This window comes from Eubalaena glacialis, chromosome 4, assembly GCF_028564815.1.
Source record: "Eubalaena glacialis isolate mEubGla1 chromosome 4, mEubGla1.1.hap2.+ XY, whole genome shotgun sequence".
Lineage (NCBI taxonomy): Eukaryota > Metazoa > Chordata > Mammalia > Artiodactyla > Balaenidae > Eubalaena > Eubalaena glacialis.
Genome location: NC_083719.1, coordinates 78,958,712 through 78,982,921, shown reverse-complemented (window position 1 = coordinate 78,982,921; position 24,210 = coordinate 78,958,712). Strand labels below are relative to the sequence as shown.

Genomic DNA, 24,210 nt, shown 5'->3' with positions numbered 1-24,210 from the left:
TCCGGCTACATTTTTGTTGACGTAGGTTGGAGTCCCAGGGCGGGTGTCGGCAGTTCTCCTAAAGCCCTTAAATCGGGTCCTCAATTGACAACCCACGTAGGTCGGCTCGGAAACGTCAAAATGCGCACTTTTTCTGGAAAAGCGCGGGAGAGACGCCGGCTAAAGCCCCGCCCCAACACGTCACTCCAGGCCCCACCCCCAGCAGGCGCAGGGGCAGGCGCACTCCGGAGTCTTGGGGACCAACTTAAACCAAGTACTGAGCAGATGCCAGAGTTCTCTTTAACCACGTCGGCCCCTGTCCTGAGCATGCGCAGTTAGACAGGGGCCTCCTAGTGTGGTTACTCTTTTTATTTCTAACCTCCTGGATTGCCCGGCGTCCGGCTCAGGTTCATTTTCTCCATCTGTTAGTGGAAGTCACTTCGCCTAAAGTAGGAGTTGCTGTTAAACGTGCTCCTCCCATTAAACTACCACTCTGCTCTTAGAGGCGGGTCGCATCCTTTAGGCAGCCGGTCCTGACAGATATGAAAAATAAATGGCGTATGATAGCACTTAGGGTCCGCCGACTAAGCCACATAACAAAATCACTTTACAAAAAAATACTCTGCTTTGTTCCGTACTATATGCTTCATAAGACTCAGAAGACGTTTTATTGCCCCCAAGTCAGTGAGAAATGTACCACTTTTTAGTAACAAGGACCTGTAGTATAAGCTGCGCAGGCGCGAGCCGCCCGGCCGCCGTGAGGCGCGGGAGAAGCCGGCGTGCTGGTTTTCCTAGCGCTGTCCCCTTGTTGAAACAGGCTTCTGGCCTGGGTCCGGGGCCGTCATGGGGAAGGTGAATGTGGCCAAGTTGCGTTACATGAGCCGGGATGACTTCAGGGTCCTGACCGCGGTAAGAAGTTCGCCGTTTTTCCCTCTCCCCTGTCCTTTTCCACCGCGCGTGCTCTTCCTCTTCCTCCAAGTTTGCTGGGAGCTGAGCGCGCTTTAGGCCCTGGAACGCGGCCGAGGTTGGGAATGGGGAAAAGACCGGAGAGTCGGGTTTTTCAAAAGCCTTTGTTCAGAAGCTTTTTAACTTCCCCCACGTAAAGCAAAGACCCTTCTTTTCCTTCCTATTTTGCTCCCCTTCTCCAGAGCCACATCGAATCTCTGTAGCCTGGGAAGCTTCTCTGAACCTGGGCTTCTGACCAGCTGAGAAGGGTTTAAGACTCCTGGAGAGTAATTGATAGCATTGAGTTCCCTACTCACAGATTGAGTCACATAGCATTCCTTCAGTTTCATTCAACCCACACATACTTATCGGATATGTAGTAACAGTTTTAGAGAATTCCAGGGGTTACAGGACGAAGGAGGCAAATCATCAAGTAAACGAATAAATAAGGGATAATATCAAGATAATAAGTGCTGTGAAGATGATAAAGCGAATAACGGAATAGAGACCCCTCATGGTGGAGACAGGGAGCCTGTTTAAATTGTTTAGTCAGAGGGCTTCCCTGGTGGCGCAGTGGTTGAGAATCTGCCTGCTAATGCAGGGGACACGGGTTCGAGCCCTGGTCTGGGAAGATCCCACATGCCGCGGAGCAACTAGGCCCGTGAGCCATAACTGCTGAGCCTGCGCGTCTGGAGCCTGTGCTCCGCAACAAGAGAGGCCGCGATAGTGAGAGGCCCGCGCACCGCGATGAAGAGTGGGCCCCGCTTGCCGCAACTAGAGAAAGCCCTCGCACAGAAACGAAGACCCAACACAGCCATAAATAAATAAATTTAAATTGTTTAGTCAGGGAAGGCTGCCTGAGTGCAAGAATCTTGTCTGTTTTTATAAAGTTCCTGGTATTTGGTAGGTACTGAATAAATATTTGCTAAGTAAGAGAAAGAATGTGGGGCGGGCATAACAGCTGAATGAGAAGGAGCCGGTCCAGTGAAGTCCTTGGAAAGAATTGAAGGGAGAGGAAGCAACTGTGGTGAGTGCAAAGGCCTCGAGGCAGGAACAATTTCTGAAGACTAGAAAGGCCAGTGTGGCTGGAGCATAGTGAGCAAGAGGCTGAAGAGTTGGAGATGTAACTGGGAAAGGTGAGAGCCAGATCATGTGCTATAGATAGTCATGCAGGCTTGGTAAAGAATTTGGAATATATTCTAAGTATAGGGGAGCCAGTGAATGTTGTTGAGCAAGGAAGTGACAAAAACGGATTTTATGGTCTTAGTCTTATAGCACAAAGATCAACACATAGATTAGGCATTTGCAGAATAAAACACATTTATTTAGGAGCTGTTATCTTTTGCTTAAATAGGCATTTCTTAAAGAATAAACTATCAAATGCAAATTCAATGTAAAATTTGGAAGGCACTTTTTTCCTCCCATAGATTCTGAAATTCAGCCAGACTTTCTCTAAATACCTACTGTCAAAAGATACCTTCCTTCTCTACTTCCTCAGCACATTAACTCACTCCTTAATGCCTCTGACAGAAATAGGGGAATCAAGAGAATGTTAGAGGCTGGGAGAAACAGAACAAAGCATGGAAGATGAGTTAAGTTTAAAGTGTGAGGTTTTGGTTGGGACATCAAAACGATGCCAGATTTATCTTCCAAAACTTTATTTTTGCAATTCTTAAGTTCTTTTTGAAGCTCACCAAGGAATGGCCTAATTCATTAAATATTTCACTCTCAGTTGAGTCTTACTAGTCTTGGTATCAGTGGCCACCTTTCCTTGACCATCTTCCCTTTACTTCTCTGGCATCTCCTACATCAATAATCATACTTTGACTGGCTGCCCTTACCTTTCAGTGTGAATTCTCCTTCCGCCCCCCCCAAATTCCGTCCCTTATCCCTCCTTTTTCTTCCATTATCTCTCGCTTAATGATCACATCCACTTTATGACTTTATCTCTTACCTCCATCAAGTAATTGACGATTTTTTCCCTGTAGTTATGACTTCATTCCCAAGTGCAGATCAGCCTTTCCAATTTTCCTTAAACATCTTCATCTGAAGTACCTTCCATGAAGGACCTTCCAACACCTCAGACTCAGTGTGCTCATATCGAATTAATCAACTTTGTCTACCCCTTCACTCCTTTCCCAAACTCCATTAAAATGATAATAATTATCACTGTCTTTAAGCCTCTTCTTTCTTTTCACTTCACCTTTGACTCTTCATTCACTTTACCCTCCCACATCCAGTGCCAATCCCTCCCATACTAATTTCTTTAATTCTTGCCCTCCATTACCACCACCTCTTCCCTGTCCTGGCTTCTGTTTCCTCTGGCCTAGACTGTTGTCTTAGTTCTCCAATACAGCACCTCCAGTTTTTGCCTTCTCTAAACCACTTTGCATATCCTGCTAGATTAACATCCTTAAAACAACCCTTAAATCTCCCTTGCCTAAGCATCTTCATGAGTTTCCTACTTTCCTCAGTATAAAATCTAAAACTTTTGGTCTACATTTCAGGTCCTTTCATATCTTCTCATTAAATACCTTCTTAATAAATATCTGGAATATCTGTAGTTATTAAACACAAATATTTGGATGTCAATACGTATTTTGGTACATACCATATGTTAGTAACTATGTTAAGCACTCACAATTCATACTCTTGAAGTGCATATAGTATAGTAGAGAGAGAGAGAATATGAATATCAATGATTATATACCAAATTGTGATTAAAAATATGTCTAGAGAAGGTAATAATTATGTCTCACAATTGGTTGGGAAACTGCATGGTCAGGAAAGTTTGACGGAGAAGTTAAGTTTTTCACAAGGTTTTGGTAGACAACAGCTCTATGTTGATTATGATTGCATTTTGATTTCTTCAACTGCAGGTTGAAATGGGCATGAAGAACCATGAAATTGTTCCCTGCAGTTTGGTTGCTTCTATAGCCAGCCTTAAACATGGTGGTTGTAATAAAGTTTTAAGAGAACTAGCAAAACATAAACTTATAGCTTGGGAGCGAACCAAAAGTAAGTATTTGAGGCACCGTTTGTGATTTTCCATGTAACTGGCTTCCCCCAGAGCAGGTATTCCAAAAGGCAGGTGGAAGCTGCCAGACTAGGAAAGCACTAGACATAGAACTGACACAGTACACTTCTACCATGTTCTATTGGTCAGAGCAATCACAGGGCCCACCCAGATCCAGGAGGCTAGAGAAGTAGCCTCCATTTCCTCTTAGGGGATTAGCAAGTTCCAATTGCAGAAGAGCAAGTAGGATTAAGATATTGTTGCTGTCTTTGGCAAGTACAGTCTGCCAAAGGACTCTAGAGCATTACCTCTCAAACCATAGCAGTGAGGGATGAGTTTCTCTTTTTCCACCTATTATGGATCCGTACCTTTATAAAATAATAAAAATAATTACTAGAAAAATGAAATAAAAAACTGACAAAATACAGGCACAAGTTCCTTCTTATTAGAATTGAAGACATAAAATAACTTAGTCAAATTGATACAAAAATTTTTGAACCACTTAATTTCAGTTTCTATAACTTGTCACAGACTAGTAACAAACATTTATAGACTGGTGTCAGTCTGTAGGTTACACTTTGAGTTAACACTGCTCTAGAGAAGAAATAAAAATTACAGCAAGAAGTGCCAAAACTCATAAGCCTGGGTAGCCAGTCTTTTTCCAGCTAAGACTTCCCTTGTTTAAATTTTTCTCTTGACCTGATGTGACTTGATGGTACAGTGTAACTAAAATGTGGTCTTTCTCATTTGATTTTGTCTAGCTGTCCAGGGCTATCGGTTGACAAATGCAGGCTATGATTACCTAGCTTTGAAAACACTTTCTTCTAGACAGGTGGTTGAGTCTGTTGGAAACCAGATGGGTGTTGGCAAAGAATCTGGTAAGTGCTGATAGTACTATTGAGTGCATTTTATTTGCTTTAGTTTATGTTTCCCCTTGAGAAAGGATTCATCTTTTCTATTTTTCTAACTAAACAGTAAATTAAAAAGTTGGCTGAAAGCAATACAGATTTTGAAATTACCCTTAGTTTAGTAAATTACTGTTTTTCCATAAGTCTATCACTGAAAGTTCAGTTATACCAAGAATCGGTTTTCCTCTAATAACTGAAATCTTTGGCAAATACTTTATTTGTTCTTATTTTAATATCTGATAAATTGAACATTTGTAATAATTTTTAAAAGTATCACAAGGGGGCTTCCCTGGTGGCACAGTGGTTGGGAATCTGCCTGCAAATGCAGGGGACATGGGTTCGAGCCCTGGTCCAGGAAGATCCCACATGCCGCGGAGCACCTAAGCCCATGTGCCACAACTACTGAGCGTGTGCTCTAGAGACCACGAGCCACAGCTACTGAGCCCGCATGCACAACTACTGAAGCCTGCGCACCTAGAGTCTGTTCTCCACAACAAGAGAAGCCACCGCAGTGAGAAGCCCATGCACTGTAAACGAAGAGTAGCTCCCGCTCACTGCAACTAGAGAAAGCCCGCGTGCAGCAATGAAGACCCAGTACAGCCAAAAATAATAAATAAATATTAAAAAGAAAAAAAAGTATTTCAAGGAAGTTATAAAAACCACACTTTCCATCACAGCAATATGATCAACAGGGCAAAGTTAGATATGTGTAGAACCACAGAAAAAAATTCTAAAATAGCATTAAGCAAATACCTATGTACTGGTTTTTTATGTGTGGTACAAATAAAGAACAGAGAAAGATTTTCTGCTCTCTTATACACTACTTTTTGTCCTACAAAGTTTATGCTGTATAGTTACATAATTTAAACTGAGAGAGCAAAAAAATTAAAATTAGAAGTAAAAGAACTATTAGGAAACCTATTCCAAAGGAGGTTGTTTTGGTACTTCATATGGTTTGTATGTCTGCTATATTAATATCCAGAGTATGGTATATATTTAATAAGTAATATTAGAGTTACTAAATACGGGAGAGTGTGTGTTTAAAAATGTATAAAATGATGTAATGAAACACCTCTTTTTCCTCTTAATTTTTTTATGTCCAATTTTTTTCAATTAAAAAAATGGCTTTCTTTTAATTTTTAAGAACTTCATTACTTGCAAAACAGAGTACGGTAAAAAGTGAATCTTAACTCCTAACCCAGGTCTCCATCTCCTGTTACTACTTCCCAAAGCTATCACTATTTATTAATATTGTACATATCCTAGAAATATTCTATGTAAATACAAGTATATAATGTATTGAGGATGTACGTATATACATTCACATATCTTTTTAATCATAGGTGAAAGCAAACAGTACTTACAATTCCACACCTTGATTTTTTTCCACTTGGTGCATCCCTGACATCATTTCATATCAGCAGAGGTGTCTTTCTTGTAGTTGCCGAGTATTACAGTCTTAAAAATTAAATTATTAGAGTTAAAGTTATGTACATTCAAAATTTTGATATTACCAAATTTCCTTCCAAATTGTGTCAATTTATAATCTCACGAACATGAGAGGCTGTTTCTCTCATGAGTAATTAGGACATGTTCTGAATGTTAGTATTAAAATAGCAACTTGTTTGATAGACTATTTATGGGAAGATCTCCATTCTGATTATTATAGGATTATATTCGGATACTCAGTATTTATTCATTGAAGCAATTTAAGAATTGAACTTCACATTGTTGAAAAGAAAGAATTTTTTTTCTTTTTGGCCCTGCTGTGTGGTATGCAGGATTAGTTCCCCGACCAGGGATCGAACCCATGCCCCCTGCAGTGGAAGCGCAGAGTCTTAACCACAGGACCGCCAGGCAAGTCCCATGTTGAAAAGGAAGATATTATTAATCACTGCTCGTACATGTAGGACACTAAGGAACAATTAGATGTATTCCCACTAAATGGAATTGAGCATTGAGCATCTTTGGAAGCAATAACCTTTGACACCTTTGCATCCCTGTTTTCTTTTGTAGTAGATATTAATACATGTCATCATTTTGTATTGTAATTAAAATTACAATAAAAAGAATTTTGCTGAATGGTAAGTATTTCTGGTTATTAGGAAAGATAAAATTTGGTACAAATAAAACCAAAGTTAGAAAATTGGAATTGTTTAAATTTACTGGAATAAAAATATAATAATGATCCTTTTAAAATTTTGACTCTAGATATTTACATTGTTGCAAATGAAGAAGGGCAGCAATTTGCATTAAAGCTTCACAGACTGGGAAGAACCTCCTTTCGAAATCTGAAAAACAAGCGTGATTATCATAAACACAGGCATAACATGTCTTGGCTTTATTTATCTCGTCTCTCTGCCATGAAAGAATTTGCTTATATGAAGGTATTTTTAATAGTTTTATATTTTTAAGCAAACAATATGTGTAGTTAAAAGACTGTAGCGACATGCATCAGCCTGTTGCCTCCACATCTCCCTACTCCCAGTCCCAGTCCTCACAGTCACTTTTAACTCTTTTGACTATTTCTGGTATTTGTTTTTCTCGTGGTTTCCTTCTACGCAAAGGTATTTTTAGCTGTTATAAATGCATAAAGGCAACTTGTATTCTACAATATTAACAAGATAGAGTAGCCTGAAATAACTAGTGATGTAATTGCCTCACAAATGTGTGTGTGTGAATGTAAATCTATACCTGTCTATACATATGTCTGTCTCTAATTGAAAACACCAGATAATTACCTTCTGTAGAAACCTTAGTCTCTCAGGTAAGTTGACTGGTATTTTTTTTCCCCACAATGGAAGAAATGTCAATTTATGAATTTGTATGTATATTGGAAATGGTAAAAATCTTTAGTTTTTAACCTTTTACCTTCCAAATTAAGTTCAACATAGATTTACTAAATATCTTTAATAATAACCAAATTAATTGTCTTCACTAATAATTTAAATTAGAAAATAACTGCATTCTTATTATTCTCTCCAGTAGGATTTATTTGTTATAACTTATCTTTTTAAAATTTTGAATTATTAAAAGTCACTCCAGTGTATGACCTGTTGTTTCTTGGGAGTTTCAGTTTGATGTTCTTTGAGTAGGTTATTTTAATTCATGTGCTTAAATTTTTAGTAATACTGAGGGAAGAATCCTCAAGGCAGTATAAGTAAGTGATATCGATACCATACATATTGTGTTTTTTGTGTTATATCAATGGTTTGTATCCTGTGATAGTCAGTAAGTAGGCAGTTTGGTAGGAATTGTTACACATTTCCCCCAAACTATATTAAGTGTCTTCTTGGTGTGTTTATATGAAGGCACAGGAATAGAGCCTGGTTGTGGATAAATATGCTTCTTAAATTTATTCTCTCTTTTCCTAAGCGAAAATAAGATAAGATTGAGCTATAACTTAAGGGTTAAGCTATGGTACAAGGGCTAGACCACTATGACAATAGTTAGAGTTGTTACATACCGTTGAGCTGCCAAAGCATGTTCAAAACCATTTGGATTTAAAAATAACAAATATACGGCCAAGCAGACAATCTTTGGGGAGAGGGAAATAGTTCAGTTCCTGTCCAAAGAAGGTAGGAAGTAGAGTAGACAGCTCTTAAAATTAACCCTGTTAATAAGCATATATTGAGTGTCAGCTGTGTGCCTACCTCTATATTAAGTATTTTGTTGGGGGAGGTGAACAGTGGATACCAAAGAAATAACAAGTGCAGTGTGTGTTTTAAAGTTGGAAAGATAACATGAACACACCTAAAACAAAGAACAGTTTAAATGTCAAATTATATGTTGAGTTTAGAGAATCTTCTGTAGAGTAGAATGATCGATGAAGGAGGTTTCATAAGTGAGTGGGAGTTGAGTAGAGTAATGGAGTTGCATATGATTTGTCTGTAAGGAAAAGACAATAAGACAGTGTACTTTGCAAAGGAGCCAGAATGGCAAAGACATGAATATTAGTGTGAGCCCTGTGTGTATGGGGACAGTCACTAAGGTGACTGTCTTGATCACACTCCAGAGTGTTTATTGGACAGAGTATTGAGAGAACTAGGACTGGATAAGTGGATTAAAGAGTTTTGAAAACTAGGAAAAGTTATTCAAACTGAAGTCGATATTTACAGCCATTGTAGTTTTTTTTAAATGGAGCATTGACACAAGCGTCTTAGTCGGTACTGGTACACTGAAGAAAGGTTTGGTGTGGTAGCAAGAACTAGAACCACTGTTGGCGTGATTCAGGCATCAATGACAAAGGCCTGCTTAGAAATGGTGGCATTCCAAATGGCAGAGGGCATAAATCTAAGATATTTTGAAGAAAGTAATACAACAGGCGTTTGTAAGCAATAAGATAGAAAAAGTTAAACATAGGGTAAAAAATGGATTTATGGATGGTGGGTAGTAACATTTGACTCAGACTACTACAGTGTTTATTTGTGACTACAGTGACTGTTTGTCACATAATAGATTTATATTGTATATTGTGGTCTGAAGAAAAAGGTCAGTGCTGTATAAACTGAAATGCCTAATATATTGGAATATTTCATTTCCTGATGCACCAGAAGACAGAATATTTCCTAAATCACAATTTATTTCCATTTGAATTTTTTAAGCACACTCCCGGTAAATGACAGAAACTTACAAAATAGAAGATATACATATCGTAAGAGACTAAACTTCTTCAAGGCGGAGACATTTTCACACTCATTTTTGTAACCCTAGCACAGTGTATAATATTTAGTAAATGTTCAGTAAATGAATGTTTGGTAAAAAAATGAATTACAAAAACTGGTTTACAATGTTGTTTTTATGTACAGCTCATTCTGTGCTGTGAATAAGCCATACATAAATAATCATGTGTTAACTGTAATTTTGTAAAGGCTTATATGTTTTTTTTCTGGTTGTGGACAGGTACATTTAATTTTATTGTTCCCTAAAAATTAATGATCTCTTCATTACTCTTTACCTGTTTTGCTATATTTTAGGCATTGTATGAAAGGAAATTTCCAGTTCCAAAGCCAGTTGATTATAATCGCCATGCAGTGGTCATGGAACTCATAAATGGCTATCCTCTGTAAGTATAATTCTTTAAACCTTGAGTCCTAATAAATAATTGTAAGGTTCAGTTTTTAAAAATAAATTTTTTTTCTGTAAATGGAATATTGCTTCTGGGAGGTTAGAAATTAACATAAAGTAGTAGACTTAAAGGCAAATTGAAAATTCAGTTTCATTCTGACAATATGGATTTTATACTCTCTGACTCAGTCAGTAAATAAACAGTCTAGTATGTGCCAAGCGCTGTTCTAGGCTCCCCAGTAAACAAAACAAAGTCCCTGCCCTCATAGAGCTTACATTCTGATGGAAGGAAACTTGCAGGAAATAACTAAACAAGGAAATATTTGATACATCAGGTGGTGGTAAATGCCATGCATAAAAATAAAGTGGGGTAAGGGGGACAGGAAGTGTTGAGGTGGGTGGGTGTAGGAGGCTGCTATTTTACATGGGGTGACCAGGAAAAGTCTCCTTCATAAGGGGATTTTTGAGCAGAATCCTGAAAGAAGTGAGAGAGGAAATCATGCAGATTCTAACATCTAGGAACATTTCAGGCAGAGGCAAGAGCAAATGCATAAATCCTGGAATGGGAGTATGCCTGCATGTTCAGGAAACAGAAGGCCACTGTGGCTGGAGTGAGTAAGGGGAGAAATTGTAAGTGATGAGATCACAGAGGCAGCAGACAATTTGTAAGCCATTGCAAGGATGCTTTATTTATTTATTTTGGTGGGGAGGATATATTTGACATATAACATTCAGTAACTTTAAGGTTGATTTGATTCATTTATATTTCCTAATGTGATTGCCATTGTAGCAATAGTATAAGGACTATTTTGATTGAGACAGGAAACCACTGGAAGATTTTTTTTTTTTTGGTGGCAGTGAAAACTCCAGGTCCTAACCACTGGACTGCCAAGGAACTCCCTGCCATTGGAGGATTTTGAATTGAGAAGAGACATGATCTGACTAATGTTTTAATGGGATCACTCTGGCTGCTGTATTGAAAATAGACTAAAAGGAGACTAGGACAGGATTAGGAAGAAAAGTTAGGAAATTATTGTAATAATGCAAGCAAGAGATGATGGTAGTTTAGATCAGAGTGGTAGATGTGAAGGTGATGAAAAGTGGTCAGATTTTGGATATGTTTTACAGTCAGGGCCTACATGATTTGTTTGGGATTGGATATTGATATTAAGGAAGGGGCAGGTAAGGATAACACCAAGATCTGGGGCCTGAATAACTGGAGGGATAAAGTTGCCATTTACAGAAATGGGAAAGACTGCAGGAAGACAGTTTGGAGTTAGAGGGTGGGGCAGAATCAGAGGTTCAGTTTGGGACATGGTAAGTTAGAGATGCCCAGAAGCTCAGAGAAGTCTAGATTAAAGTCTGTGTATGAGCCTGTATGAGATCACCAAGAATGGTTAAGATAATAGGTCTTAGGATTAACCTTTGAGGAGCTCCAAAATTTATACGTCAAGGAAAAGCTGAAGAACTAGCTAAAGAAACTAAGAAGGAATGATCAGTGCAGAAAGAGGACAGCCTGAAGAGTTAGTGTACCAAGGGTCAAGTGAAAGGAGCTGCTTCAAGGAGGGGGAAGAGGTTAACTGACAGACCAGATAATGATGAAGGTAGAGAATTGACCATTGGGTGTAGCAACATGTAAGTCATTGGTAGTTTTGACGAGAGCTATTTCATTGGAACAAGGTTGAATGAAAGCTTGTTTGAAATGGGCTCATTAGAGTGCTCATTAAATTGGAGAAAGCACAAGTAGAGGAGTTTGGCTGTTAAGATTAAAGAAAGAATGTGGTGTACTGGAAAGAAGATACAGAATTGAATGGGTTGTGGCTTTTTTTTTTTTTTTTTTTTAAGCTGCTATGTCTGTATGCTGATAGGATTGAAGAGAAAACTGCTAGGGAGACGTGATGAAATGGAAATAATATTTAAATGTAAATACACACATGCTTGCTTTCAAGCATTAAAATCATAAATGAGGACAGATAACCATTTTCATACTTACACTTTCAGATGTCAGATACACCATGTTGAAGATCCTGCATCAGTATATGATGAAGCTATGGAACTAATTGTTAAACTTGCAAATCATGGGCTGATTCATGGAGATTTCAATGAATTCAATCTCATTTTGGATAAAGATGACCACATCACCATGATCGATTTTCCACAAATGGTTTCAACTTCTCATACCAATGCTGAATGGTATATTCTGGATGTAACTGTGTTCATGTGTGATGCAGTCATTTTTTATTTATTAATAATGTTTCAGCTTTGTCATACTGTCATTGGGGTTAATAACTGGTTTGAAGTGGCTGATCTTAAGAGTCTAAAAATTTGGGGTTTTATTTAAGGATATCAAAATGCTCTGATTTTCCCCCTAAGAATTTTTCTTACTCCTCGGTATTTTAAAAGTGAAAAAAAATGCACTTTGATACAGTTTTTAAAACCTATTCATTAAAATAATGCTGTATATTAGAAATCTGAAGAAACTGCCTACTTTTATAATCATCAAAAGAATTTGAATTACTCTTGTAACCTGACAGACTTTCGAAAGTCAAACTTTCTCAGCCATGGAACTCTTTATTCAAACAAACGTTTACGTGGAAGCTCTTTTTTTTTTTATTTTTTTTTATTTTTGAGTTGGGATCCGAATGTTATTTTAGGGCTATTCAATACCATTGTAGTTTATTTTATTTATTTATTTATTTATGGCTGTGTTGGGTCTTCGTTTCCGTGCGAGGGCTCTCTCTAGTTGTGGCGAGCGGGGGCCACTCTTCATCGCGCTGCGTGGCCCTCTCACTATCGCGGCTTCTCTTGTTGCGGAGCACAGGCTCCAGACGCGCAGGCTCAGTAATTGTGACTCACGGGCCTAGCTGCTCCGCGGCATGTGGGATCTTCCCAGACCAGGACTCGAACCCGTGTCCCCTGCATTGGCAGGCAGATTCTCAACCACTGCGCCACCAGGGAAGGCCCGGAAGCCCAATTTTTAAAACAAAAGCCTGCTCAGAAGAAGTAGGGACATGGAAGGAGGAACCCTAGAACCACATCCTCTCTGCCTTTCCCCTTTTCTCTCTGCTTCATGGTTGCCTCCAAGAGGGCTTCACCAGGCATAACTTAATAATTTTTTATGGCCTTGATGAAGTTGTGGTTTTGTACTGAACTCGGTTACCAGACCGGTAATATCTCTCATGTTGTTTTTAGCTTTTATTTTTTTAAGAGAAAGGAATTCACGTAAAACCTCATCCCTGACACAGGGCAGAATCACTTCATATACTGTGATAATCTTATTTCTCATATTACTTGACCATTTAAACAGCCAAATTGTGAAATATGACAGGATATTTTCCTTCATGTGTTTGTATTCTATGATGCAATTGAGTGTAATCAAATTAAGATTGAGTATTTTTTTCTCCTGTTCTCTCAATTCCATGTCATCCTGTCTCTTATTTCTCCCTTTCTGGAAACCTTCTAGAGAATTCAATCTGTTCTGGCTGCTTTATGGTAGCCTAAAAAGCAACCTGATATTCAGAGGTCCTTCTACTCTTGGTCCAGATTAACATGTCTCCAGATAACCATTTATAAGCCACAGCATTACTTATCTCCTATAGATGTTTACTGCATATTAGTTAATGGGTAATAAAGATAATACAAACATAACATTAGTCCCCAAACTTTTTCTTATGAGTCACTAGTTTATTTTTATATTCAGCTTTCCCAGTTGACTAGAGGTTCTAGTGCACATAGCTGAAGCTGATGGGAACTATAACCAGACAGACTGGAAACTAGAGAGGGAAAGTAGAAATCTGCCCCCAAATTGCAGGCCCTTATCTTTTTTTCTGGGATTCATATATATGTCTGTCACAGTATGGGAAAACCTTGAGTTTTCTAACCATAAGAACTGTATGCGGGCTTCCCTGGTGGCGCAGTGGTTGAGAATCTGCCTGCCAATGCAGGGGACACAGGTTCGAGCCCTGGTCTGGGAAGATCCCACATGCCGCGGAGCAACTGGGCCCGTGAGCCACAACTACTGAGCCTGCGCGTCTGGAGCCTGTGTTCCGCAACAAGAGAGGCCGCGAGAGTGAGAGGCCCACGCAGCGCGATGAAGAGTGGCCCCCGCTCGCCGCAGCTAGAGAAAGCCCTCGCACAGCAACGAAGACCCAATGCACCCAAAAATAAATAAATAAATTTATAAAAAAAAAAAAAAGAACTGTATGCCATTGACAGCTTATAGTCCTTGTTCCTGGGCTTTTAGTTTTTCAAACACCAACAGCTGATTTGTTTCTTTTTTCTTTTGAGTAACATCCTTTTCTCTTTCATGTAACAATAAGAATGTCATAACAAATAACAAGGATGTTGTCATTGGCTAATAAGGAAAAAGATGAACAACAAAGGCTATAAAAAAATGATTCTTGCTTTTGCAGGTATTTTGACAGAGATGTTAAATGCATCAGAGATTTCTTCATGAAACGTTTCAGCTATGAAAGTGAGCTTTTCCCAACATTTAGTGATATCAGGTTTGTATACTATGTTGCATAAAATGATAGAATTCTGAATACCAGATTTATTTAGTTCTAAAAGTTAACACTTTCATCTAAAAAATTTTCATTATTATTGTTGTTCAGTATCATTGCTGTATAATATACAAATGAAACTTAAAAACTATGCCTGCCTGTGGTCCATTAACCTTACTGAATTTGGAGGAGGAACCTACTTAGTTTCTTATAAATTCGAGAACTCTTACTCAATATAGGATGCTATGTGAATAAACCATTTTTAAGGAATCAAGCCAAGTGTTTATCAGAAATTGTGTTTTTCCTTTATTCACTACAGGAGCTATCTTTAATTGATTCATGGAACATAATTATACGTAAATTCTCACAGCCAAATGTTCTCATTTTGTATACGTAGTTAAGATATTTTCTGATTTGGGATGATTGGCATAACTTAAAATCTTTAGCCTCCTCTGAAAGTTAATTTATTAAGTCAGTAGCAACTGAAGTTTGTAACTTTTCTACTAATATCTGTTGCTCTTCACAGTCATTTTATTCCTTTTTTTTTTTTTAAGATTTATTTATTTATTTATTTAATTTATTTTTGGCTGCATCAGGTCTTAGTTGCGGCACACAGGATCTTTGTTGAGGCATGAGGGATCTTTCCTTGTGGCGTGCAGGCTTCTCTCTAGTTGTGGCGTGCGGGTTTTCTCTTCTCTAGTTGTGGCGCTCAGTCTCCAGGGCATGTGGGCTCTGTAGTTGAGGCGCATGGGTTCCAGGGTGCGTGGACTCTATAGTTTGCCGCACACAGGCTCTCTAGTTGAGGCGCGAGAGCTAGTAGTTGTGGTGTGCGGGCTTAGTTGCCCTGTGGCATGTGGGATCTTAGTTCCCTGACCAGGGACTGAACCCACATCCCCTGCATTGTAAGGCAGATTCTTTACCACTGGACCACCAGGGAAGTCCCTCATGGTCATTTTATTCTTAAATGACAACCAGCATATGTCCTTTACATTTGTGTAGTTAAGTGATTTAAGTATTACCTTTTAGGCAGAGAAAAACCTTTAAAATATATAAACTGTTAAACTCATTTGAGAGTCGTAATTTATCAGAACACTAAATACTTAATTCATGTCAGGTGGATTTTTTTTCTCTAAATGCATAACATTCTTTTTTTTCCCTAGGAGGGAGGACTCTCTTGATGTAGAGGTTTCTGCCAGTGGCTACACAAAGGAAATGCAGGCAGATGATGAACTACTTCATCCAGTAGGTCCAGATGATAAAAATATTGAAACAGAGGAGGAATCTGAATTCTCATTTTCTGATGAAGAGATATCAGAAAAAGCAAAGGACTGTAGATCAGATAATGAAAGTGGACAAAACTCTATAGGTGAATCAGTTGACTGCTGTTACAGATCATCTGGAGACCTTGAACAAATAAAGGAAGACAGTTTGTCAGAGGACAGTGCTGATGCACATAGTTTTGAAATGACTGAATTCAATCAACCTTTAGAAGAAATAAAAGGGCAGGTTGTTAAAAACAATTCTGTAACTGAGTTTTCTGAGGAGAACAGCAGAACTGAACATGACACCAGGCAAGATGATAAGACAGGTCAAGGTGGAATCCTCATGGGCTCTGAGGAGTATGAAGATGAGTGCCCTCATATGATTGCCTTGTCATCAGTAAACAAAGAATTCAGGCCTTTCAGGTATAGACTTCTGTTGATTGGTTTTTTACTTTAATCTGGAGACCTATACTTTGATTCTGGTAAATGAGTGTTTTTTTCAAATGACATGACAGCTATATTCTGCATCATTATGTGCAAAATGAAAGCAAATAACCCTTTTATAGTTAAAAAATAACCCTCTACAATTGAGTTGATGCTAGACAGCCTATTTATTCAATTTTAAGCAGTTCTGCTTTCAAATTCAAACTGATTACTTTCAAATAGTTAATAAGATCTCTTGATAAGTTGATGAGGTTTTAGATGGATGAATTATTTGTATTTTTTAATAATTATTCATCTAATATATGTTTGGTTAATGTATAGTCCAATAAACATGTAGTAAGTGTGCTCTCTTAAAATATCTACTTACAGTTAATTTTCCCTCATGCTTTGAACCTTCTGTACTTATTTGTTAATGTACAATTAAAATTACTGTTATTTTTCTTTTAAGATTTTTTTTTTTTTTTTGACAGGTATTAGTGAATCAGCCTCAGCTTAGATTAGCAAAAGATCTAAAATTTTACTTTTAGATTTGGGGTAGTTTGATGAAATATGGCTTTATGTATTTCAAAGTAGTAATATGATATAAATTAATCAAGCATAATTAACTATTAAAAATTAACTAAATTTTGATTTTAATTTTAGAGATGAAGAAAATATGGAAGATACTAATCAACATAGAAGAAGAACTCTGAGTGTTACTTCTAGTGTGTTAAGCTGTTCAACAGTTCCTCCGGTAACTATTCATTCAACATTTCCCAGGTGTTATTAGCACTACTGTGGACAGATTATTAAGCTAAGACGCTCTGAGGATTAGATGATGTACAGGACCACCTTGGCCATTTGGACTTCACATGTTGATAGTATAAAATTGATAACAAGTGCAAATTTAGTAAATAGGAGAGAGGGTTCACTTCGCTTTTAGCTGGAACGATCAGAGCCTTCAGGGAAAACACAGCATGTAAGTTGGCTTGAATTTGAAAGATGAAAATCATAGAAATTTAAATCCAAGGGGGACTTTGTAGATTCTCATGTGATCTTGTCCCTGCATTTTAACAATTAGGAAATTGAGGCCCAGACAAGTTACATGACTTGGCTCAAGATTACTCAGCTAGTGACAGCACTGCACCTTAAATGTGAAAATGCACGAGCTTCGCTAGCTAGCTTGTTCTTAAATTTTGAAAGAGGAAAATAGATAATTGTAAAACTTTCAGTGTCTCAAGCTTTTGTTGGACATTTAGCAACAAATGTCCAAAATAATTTCATAAAGGACATTTTCTGGACAGGATAATGAACGCATAGTCCAGCTCCTACTGATGAGCTTTTATGCCTGCTGGCCATTTCTCCTGGCTACCCGGAAGGAAGAATCAGTTTGTTTCCTTTGTAGATTTTAAGCAGAGATAAAATTACATAATTGGTGTGGTACGTTTTTTCCTTCTGGTTGAAGGTACTAAGTTGAATACCATTGAAACTAGTTTTTAGTGATAACTTTACTTAAAATGAGCAAAAGAAGAAAATCAGTTTAGAAGGTAGAAAGGAGGAAATCAAATTATTATTTAGAAAGTGAATTCACAAGGAAAGACCTTTGTTTTTTCCTGAACTCATTTTTTAAGTTCAAATATATTGTTAACAAGTTAAAATGTACACCCTGTGGTGGGTAATATGGGACATTTACAAAATTAAATCAGTTATCAAAAAACAAGCTAAAAATAACAGTACTCTGTTTTATTAATATAGTGCACTTTTAGTAGTACTGGTATCTTTACTCGATAATAGAAACATTTGGAACTTGTGAGACCAAAATAAAAGAATAAAATTCTATAAATGCATTGATTTTATATACTCTTTTCTGATGGCCTCATAATTTACCTGATTTTCTGAACATAAAATTTAAGTCTGTGAAATCTTTGAAACATCTTTTAATTATGATGGAAGATAATATCTCCCTTTAAGTATTATCACCTGTCTTGGTTAAGAATTTCTCTCACTTTATGATTGCCTGTCCATTCTTGGCTTTGATATTTTTCTGTACTTATTGAGATGTATTCACCCTCCTTTCTTTGATTTATCAGATTCAAAACATAAGTGCATTTATATCTAATTATTGGATTGGCCAAAAAGTTCATTCGGGTTTTCCTGTAAGATGTTACAGAAAAACCCGAATGAACTTTTTGGCCAACCCAATACAGTGGTGTAAAATTGGCAATTGCATATAAAGAAAAGTTAGATTACTCCTGCTACTTCCTTAAATTCTAAGTTATGCTCTCTTCTGTATATAAAGATGATGACACTAACATTGTCTTTAGGTCTTGTCTTTATGCCATTTAACTTACAGCTAACACAAGGAACTTATATTTCAAATGGGGTCAAGCCTATAATAAACTGCATTCATTATAAAATACAAATTTGCCTTTAGTCTAAGGGGGAAAAAGATCTCTCTAGCCTGCTTAATTAAAAAGGTTTCTCTCTAATCATTGGAAACAAATTGACCATGTTAACTTCTAATTCTTTTGGAAATTTGGTCATACTATTTTCCTTGAGGTCGTATTCCACCTTTTTTTAAGGGTCAGGAGAAAACAAACTTTTATTACCTTCGTTAATTTGATGATTGTTGTTTTCGTGTCTGCAAAACAAAGATTTGCTCTGTGTTCTTTGAAATTGTAAAATCTGTTTTCCTCTTTAAAATACTTTTTTTTTTAATTTTATTTATTTATTTATTATTTATGGCTGTATTGGGTCTTCGTTTCTGTGCGAGGGCTTTCTCTAGTTGCGGCAAGTGGGGGCCACTCTTCATCGCGGTGCGCGGGCCTCTCTCTATCGCGGCCTCTCTTGTTGCGGAGCACAGGCTCCAGACGCGCAGGCTCAGCAATTGTGGCTCACGGGCCTAGTTGCTCCGCGGCATGTGGGATCTTCCCAGACCAGGGCTCGAACCCGTGTCCCCTGCATTGGCAGGCAGATTCTCAACCACTGCGCCACCAGGGAAGCCCTAAAATACTTTTATAGTTCCCTATTTATTGGCAAAGTTGCCATTTATGAACGCTGTTCTTTCTAATATGTAACAGAATTAAATTCCAGCTAAACATTAAGGTATATTGATTTTAAATAAATACATACACGGCCACCATCAACAGCAAAAAAACAACAAAACAACAACAAAGTACATGATTTTCATTCATTTTTTCATGTACTCCTTGAAATAATACAGAAGTACAGTTGACCCTTGAACAACACTGGTTTGAATATATGGGGTTTTTTAATAGTAAATGCTACAGTACTATATGATCTGTGGTTGGTTGAATCCACAGGTGCAGAGGAACCTCTGATACAGATAGCTGACTCTAAGTTATACTCAGATTTTTGACTGCGCAGTGGGTCAATGCCCCTAACACCCTCATTGTTCAAGGGTCAACCGTATTTTATTTCGCATTTCATCATTTTTTTAAAAAAATATACTAATGTGGATTTTTCTCCCACTTTTTTTAACATGAAAATTAACCTTGTAGGATTTGTAAATTGTTCTGAATTATGAGGTATATGCATAGTAATTCATTACCTCCTTATCCTTATTTTCTTTAGCTGCTTGATATGATTATCTTATGGTCTCATTGAAGTAAAGAACGAAGGGGAAGTTCAAGCAGAATATTTAGAAAAGAAATTGATTTTTTTTTCTTGGAACTATCCCGGAGGCCTCTGTCTGAACTCAAGTTTAAATGTGGTGCATGTTCTACTGTTGCCTCAGTCTCCTGTTGGGTACCTTCTTTCCTAGTTTTATCTCTTTTTCTTACTGAGTTTACTTCTTTATGTGGCAGAATGGATTTTAGTAGTTTTTTGAGTGAATTTGGGTGGGGGAGAGGACTTTTTATTACTAAAAATGTCTTTTTATCGTGTCCTCACACCTGATTGAGAATTTAAGTATTAGAGTTGTGGTTTGGAAATAATTGACCTTCAGAATTCTGAAGGTATTGCTTTGTTTTCTTGGTGATAGTTAAGACGATGCTGATCTGATTCAGGTTTCTGGTCTCCTGCTGGGGTGAGGAGGCTGTGATAGTCGCCTGGCTTCCTGGGGTAGAGAAAAGTCCTAGAGGCCAGTCACTCCTGTGTTAAACTTTCAGCCAATCTTAATGCTTTCAGTAATGAAATTTCTGGGATAGCAACCAGGTGCTTCTAAGACTCTGGCCTTCCTGGAACTGCATCTCCTGGGATATCAGCCTCTGCAGGAACTTGCATTTTTATTCTTCTGTTTCACTTTCTCTTCTTTTACCTTTCCTCCCACTGAGAATCATTAGACTAAAATAAAGAGGGATAACTTGTTAAAGCCTGTCTGCCTAACTATGTAAAATATCCGAAGTCTGCATTTAACTTATCTGATCCAGAGTTTTATATTATACATATACAGTCCAAGAAACAGTGCGTTAGGCAGACTAGTTTTTCTAGCTCCTTTTTACCTCTCAAATCCATTAATCTTTAATTTTTTAACTTGACAGATTTTTAATAAATGCTTCTTTGTGCCTAGCATAGGTTGGGGCATATTAAGAAGAGACCCTTGCTTCAACCCTTTCAGCGTTCAACTTCTTTTTTTAGGAGAGAGGTTGGATGATGCAAGATTATACACAATTAAACAACAGGCTGCTTCAGAGGAAAAAAAAATTATGTGAATGGAATATTCAGATTTTTTTCTTCATCTTGTAAGTCATTTGACATTGGCAGCCTGTGTCTTAAGTGATAAGAAATAATTTGAATTTATGATCATTCACCGTGTGAAAACATACTGTTTCTCCCAGAAACTGTATGAGGACTTTTCCATGAGTAACTGCTGCCATCAGGTCATCTCTACACCAGAAGTTATGAAGGCACTCTTGCGTATATTTGACCAGTAGTAAATGCTTTCAAACATAATTTTCCACTACAAAACCATGCCTCCCTTTACCTAGAAAGCAAAGGAATAAGCAGGTTTTTTTGGTTTTGTTTGTTTGTTTTTGTTTTCTTTCCATCTTGTTGGGTTTGGGTTTTGGGGTTATGTATATGGTTGGTTGGTTTTTCCCAGTTTTCCTGATAGACACTAGGTGGCACTATGATGATTTGTTATTTAAAGAAATGTGACTATTCACTACTATATGCTACTTTTTGCTGTAATCTGTATTTCTGTTAGGAATTTAATTCCTCCTATTTTATAACAGTTTGGTGTTTTATTTTATTGCTGTTTAATATAGTACTGTCAGCGTTTGGAATTTTTAAAACTCATGCTTTTAACAGAAATTTGAAAAATATTAGCAATGTAAATCTTTGTTTTATTGAATATTTACTCCTTATCAAAATGGTCAGTTATCAGTGATACTAATTCATGAAATCTTTCCAGGAATTGGTGAAACAGAAGGTGAAGCGTCAGTTGACAAAACAGCAAAAATCAGCTGTGAGACGACGATTACAGAAAGGAGAAGCAAATATATTTACAAAGCAACGGAGAGAAAACATGCAAAATATTAAATCAAGTTTGGAAGCAGCTAGCTTTTGGGGAGAGTAATATATTTAAGAACTTGAATATTTTTCAAAAAGTTACTATGATCCCTTTTTAAGCCACCTTTAGTATTTTTTGGACCAAGGCAGATATATATATAAATAGATAAGTAAACCCTCTTTCATCAATAAATTTGACTCATTCAGTACATGTCTTCTAAAGAATAACTATAGTAATTCTGCTAAAGCAACCCAGTTTTCCAAGTAATTTTTTGTTAGGAATATTTGAGTATTTTTTAAAATCTAAATATCACTGTTTTTGCTGGGTTTTGTTCTCTACCACAAACAGGTAGATTGCTTGGTTTCGTATTCCAGCTTTTCCACTTACTAGTGGAAACAACCTTAGGCAAGTCTTATTTCTCTCTCCCTCTTTCTCTCCTTCTCTGCCTCAGTTTTCTTAGTGTTAAAATTGGGTTTATAACTACTTTGTAGCCTTGTTTTGAGGATTATATGAGACAATGCACAGAAAACACTTAGAACAATGCCTAGCACTTTAAAGTGTAGCTATTGGAATGGTCATTATAATGATGTTTATCTTTCAGAAAATCTGCTAATGACTTGGTTGCTTTTTATTTAGCCGCAGGCAGAATTCACTGCCATATATTTTTTTAGTCTCTAGTATTAAGGATAAGCCAGCAATGTCTCCTTTTATTTTCTGCTACTTAAATTGGTAATGTGGTCATGGGAACAGAAACTTGAGATAGTCACACCATGACTTTTACAGTTTCCAGTTTTTATGCAGCCTGAACAGAAGTAGAAGACTTAAGGGTGGGGGGAAGTAGAAGGGATGAGAAGTGAACAGTTCTTTCTGATATTCTTAACTGGGTGGGTCAAGAACATATTTCACGTCAAAGATAACAAATATAGTTGACCCTTGAACAACGTGGGTTTGAACTGCGAGGGTCCACTATACACGGATTTTTTTTCAATAAATACATACTACAGTACTGCATGATCTGAGGTTGGCTGAATCTGTGGATGTGGGAGGGCTGATTGTAAAGTTATAGGTGGATTTTCAACTGGATTGGGGGTCATCGTCCCTAATTAGGCCCCGCGTGCAGCTGTACTCACTTCACTGGGTGCAGGAAAACAGAAAATACGTAAGGCATGGTTTCTCCCTCAAAGACTTTATAATCTAGTGAGATGTGAAAGTGGGTTCTTAGGTACATGTACCTGATGATAATCCAGTCTCTTCAGCAACAGCATGGCCTGGAAGAGGGATGTCACCTGCAGTGAAAAATGGCCACTAGATGGCAGTGTCACCCCACAGTCACCAGCCAGGATGTCTTTGAATTACTTGCATCTGTAGTTAGCATTGGCCAGGAGATACAACAGCAGATTCTTTTCCAAGATTGACAAAGACAGCAGATTCCCTTTAACCTTTGCAAAATTAATTCTGCTGTTCCTTCACAAGACCTATCTAATAAATTCACTGTAATAATACAGATGCAAGAAAATGTCAAATCTAATTCCCTTGAAAATTATACTAATTTTGAAAGTATTTACATAGCTTTGAATTTTAGGTAGGTCTTTAAATTCAGATATTCATTTTTTATAATCTATCTACTTTAAAGCATTTTAATAACAATGTTGAAGACAGCATAATAGAACCACAGAATAGTTATTTTGGAATACATTTTCTTATATTAAAAGTTTCAAAAGCAATTTGGGAAACTATATGACTTCACCCTACTCAGCTTTACTCAGTTGACTCAGTCCACTTTTTGGGTACCTATTACAAAAAGCTTAACTACTATTTGAGGAACTTAGAAGGCAAATAAACATAGTGCTTACCCTTAATAGCCTAAGATTTCCTGTGAGTTACAGAACAAATTAGTCAAATGTACAAACCTAAACAAATTATTCTGGGTCCAATCACAGTGATTTTTAAAAGATGTTTTTGAGTAGCCATCATTTAGAAATTAGAGACTTTGCCTTAATCAGACAAGATGTAACTCTCACATTTTAAAACATCCATAATAAACAATAAGAAAAATTTTTAAGTCACTACTAATATAGTAAAACTGTATTGTGACTCAAAACACTTGTTGAATCTGGGAGTTTCAAATTTAAATCCTGGTTCTACCACTTCTCAGGTACCTTCTGTAGCCTCTGTAACCTGGCTTTTTTGATTTGTAAATGAATACATTTAATGGTCCCTGTCTCCAGGTTGTTCTGAAGATTAAATGAAATAACACCTTACAGGAGCTTAGCACAGTGCTTGATGCTGGTCCCTCAGTATCCCCTGGGGATTGGTTCCAGGACCACCTGTGGGTATCAAAATCCTCTCATGCTCAAGTCCCTTAAATAAAAGCACAGACGGTGGGTCCTCCATCTCAGTGGGTTCTGCATCTAAGGATACAGAGGGCTGACTGTATGTTTAGTGTATGTATTGTTCAAATGACTTAAGGTTACCAAAAGGGAGATTCCAGAGGAATCTTTCCATTTTTCAAGGTATTTCAACTATGATTTTATCAAGACATACAGATACTTTGCAGCTTTCCATTGTCTACTTGATGTTCCCTTGAAATAAGCTTTTCCTGCAAGGTATGCAGTTTGTATTTGTGCCAAGTTTG

The 24,210-nt window shown here is 37.4% G+C and overlaps 1 protein-coding gene across 2 annotated transcripts; it reads left to right on the top strand.

The window, feature by feature from the left end:
* Positions 1 to 727: 727 nt before the first annotated feature.
* RIOK2 (RIO kinase 2) lies at positions 728 to 22,640 on the top strand. 2 transcript variants are annotated; one of them, XM_061188014.1, is made up of 10 exons: positions 728 to 888; positions 3,804 to 3,942; positions 4,702 to 4,818; positions 7,060 to 7,235; positions 9,825 to 9,913; positions 11,917 to 12,108; positions 14,328 to 14,420; positions 15,578 to 16,102; positions 16,766 to 16,856; positions 21,477 to 22,640. In XM_061188014.1, exons 1-10 carry the CDS (start codon positions 823 to 825, stop codon positions 21,639 to 21,641), a joined length of 1,653 nt encoding a protein of 550 aa, XP_061043997.1. In that variant the 5' UTR covers positions 728 to 822; the 3' UTR covers positions 21,642 to 22,640. The 2 variants fall into 2 exon arrangements, with proteins under 2 accessions (XP_061043997.1, XP_061043998.1); XM_061188015.1 differs by lacking the exon at positions 11,917 to 12,108 and having other exon boundaries at positions 21,477 to 22,639.
* The last annotated feature ends 1,570 nt before the right edge of the window (positions 22,641 to 24,210 follow it).

Bases quoted from the DNA above. Each gene is read 5' to 3' on its own strand.
- RIOK2 (XM_061188014.1), top strand. From the start codon at position 823: ATGGGGAAGGTGAATGTGGCCAAGTTGCGTTACATGAGCCGGGATGAC. The intron at 3,943-4,701 runs GTAAGTATTTGA...GATTTTGTCTAG, and splicing joins AGCTTGGGAGCGAACCAAAA to CTGTCCAGGGCTATCGGTTG. The intron at 4,819-7,059 runs GTAAGTGCTGAT...TTTTGACTCTAG, and splicing joins GGGTGTTGGCAAAGAATCTG to ATATTTACATTGTTGCAAAT.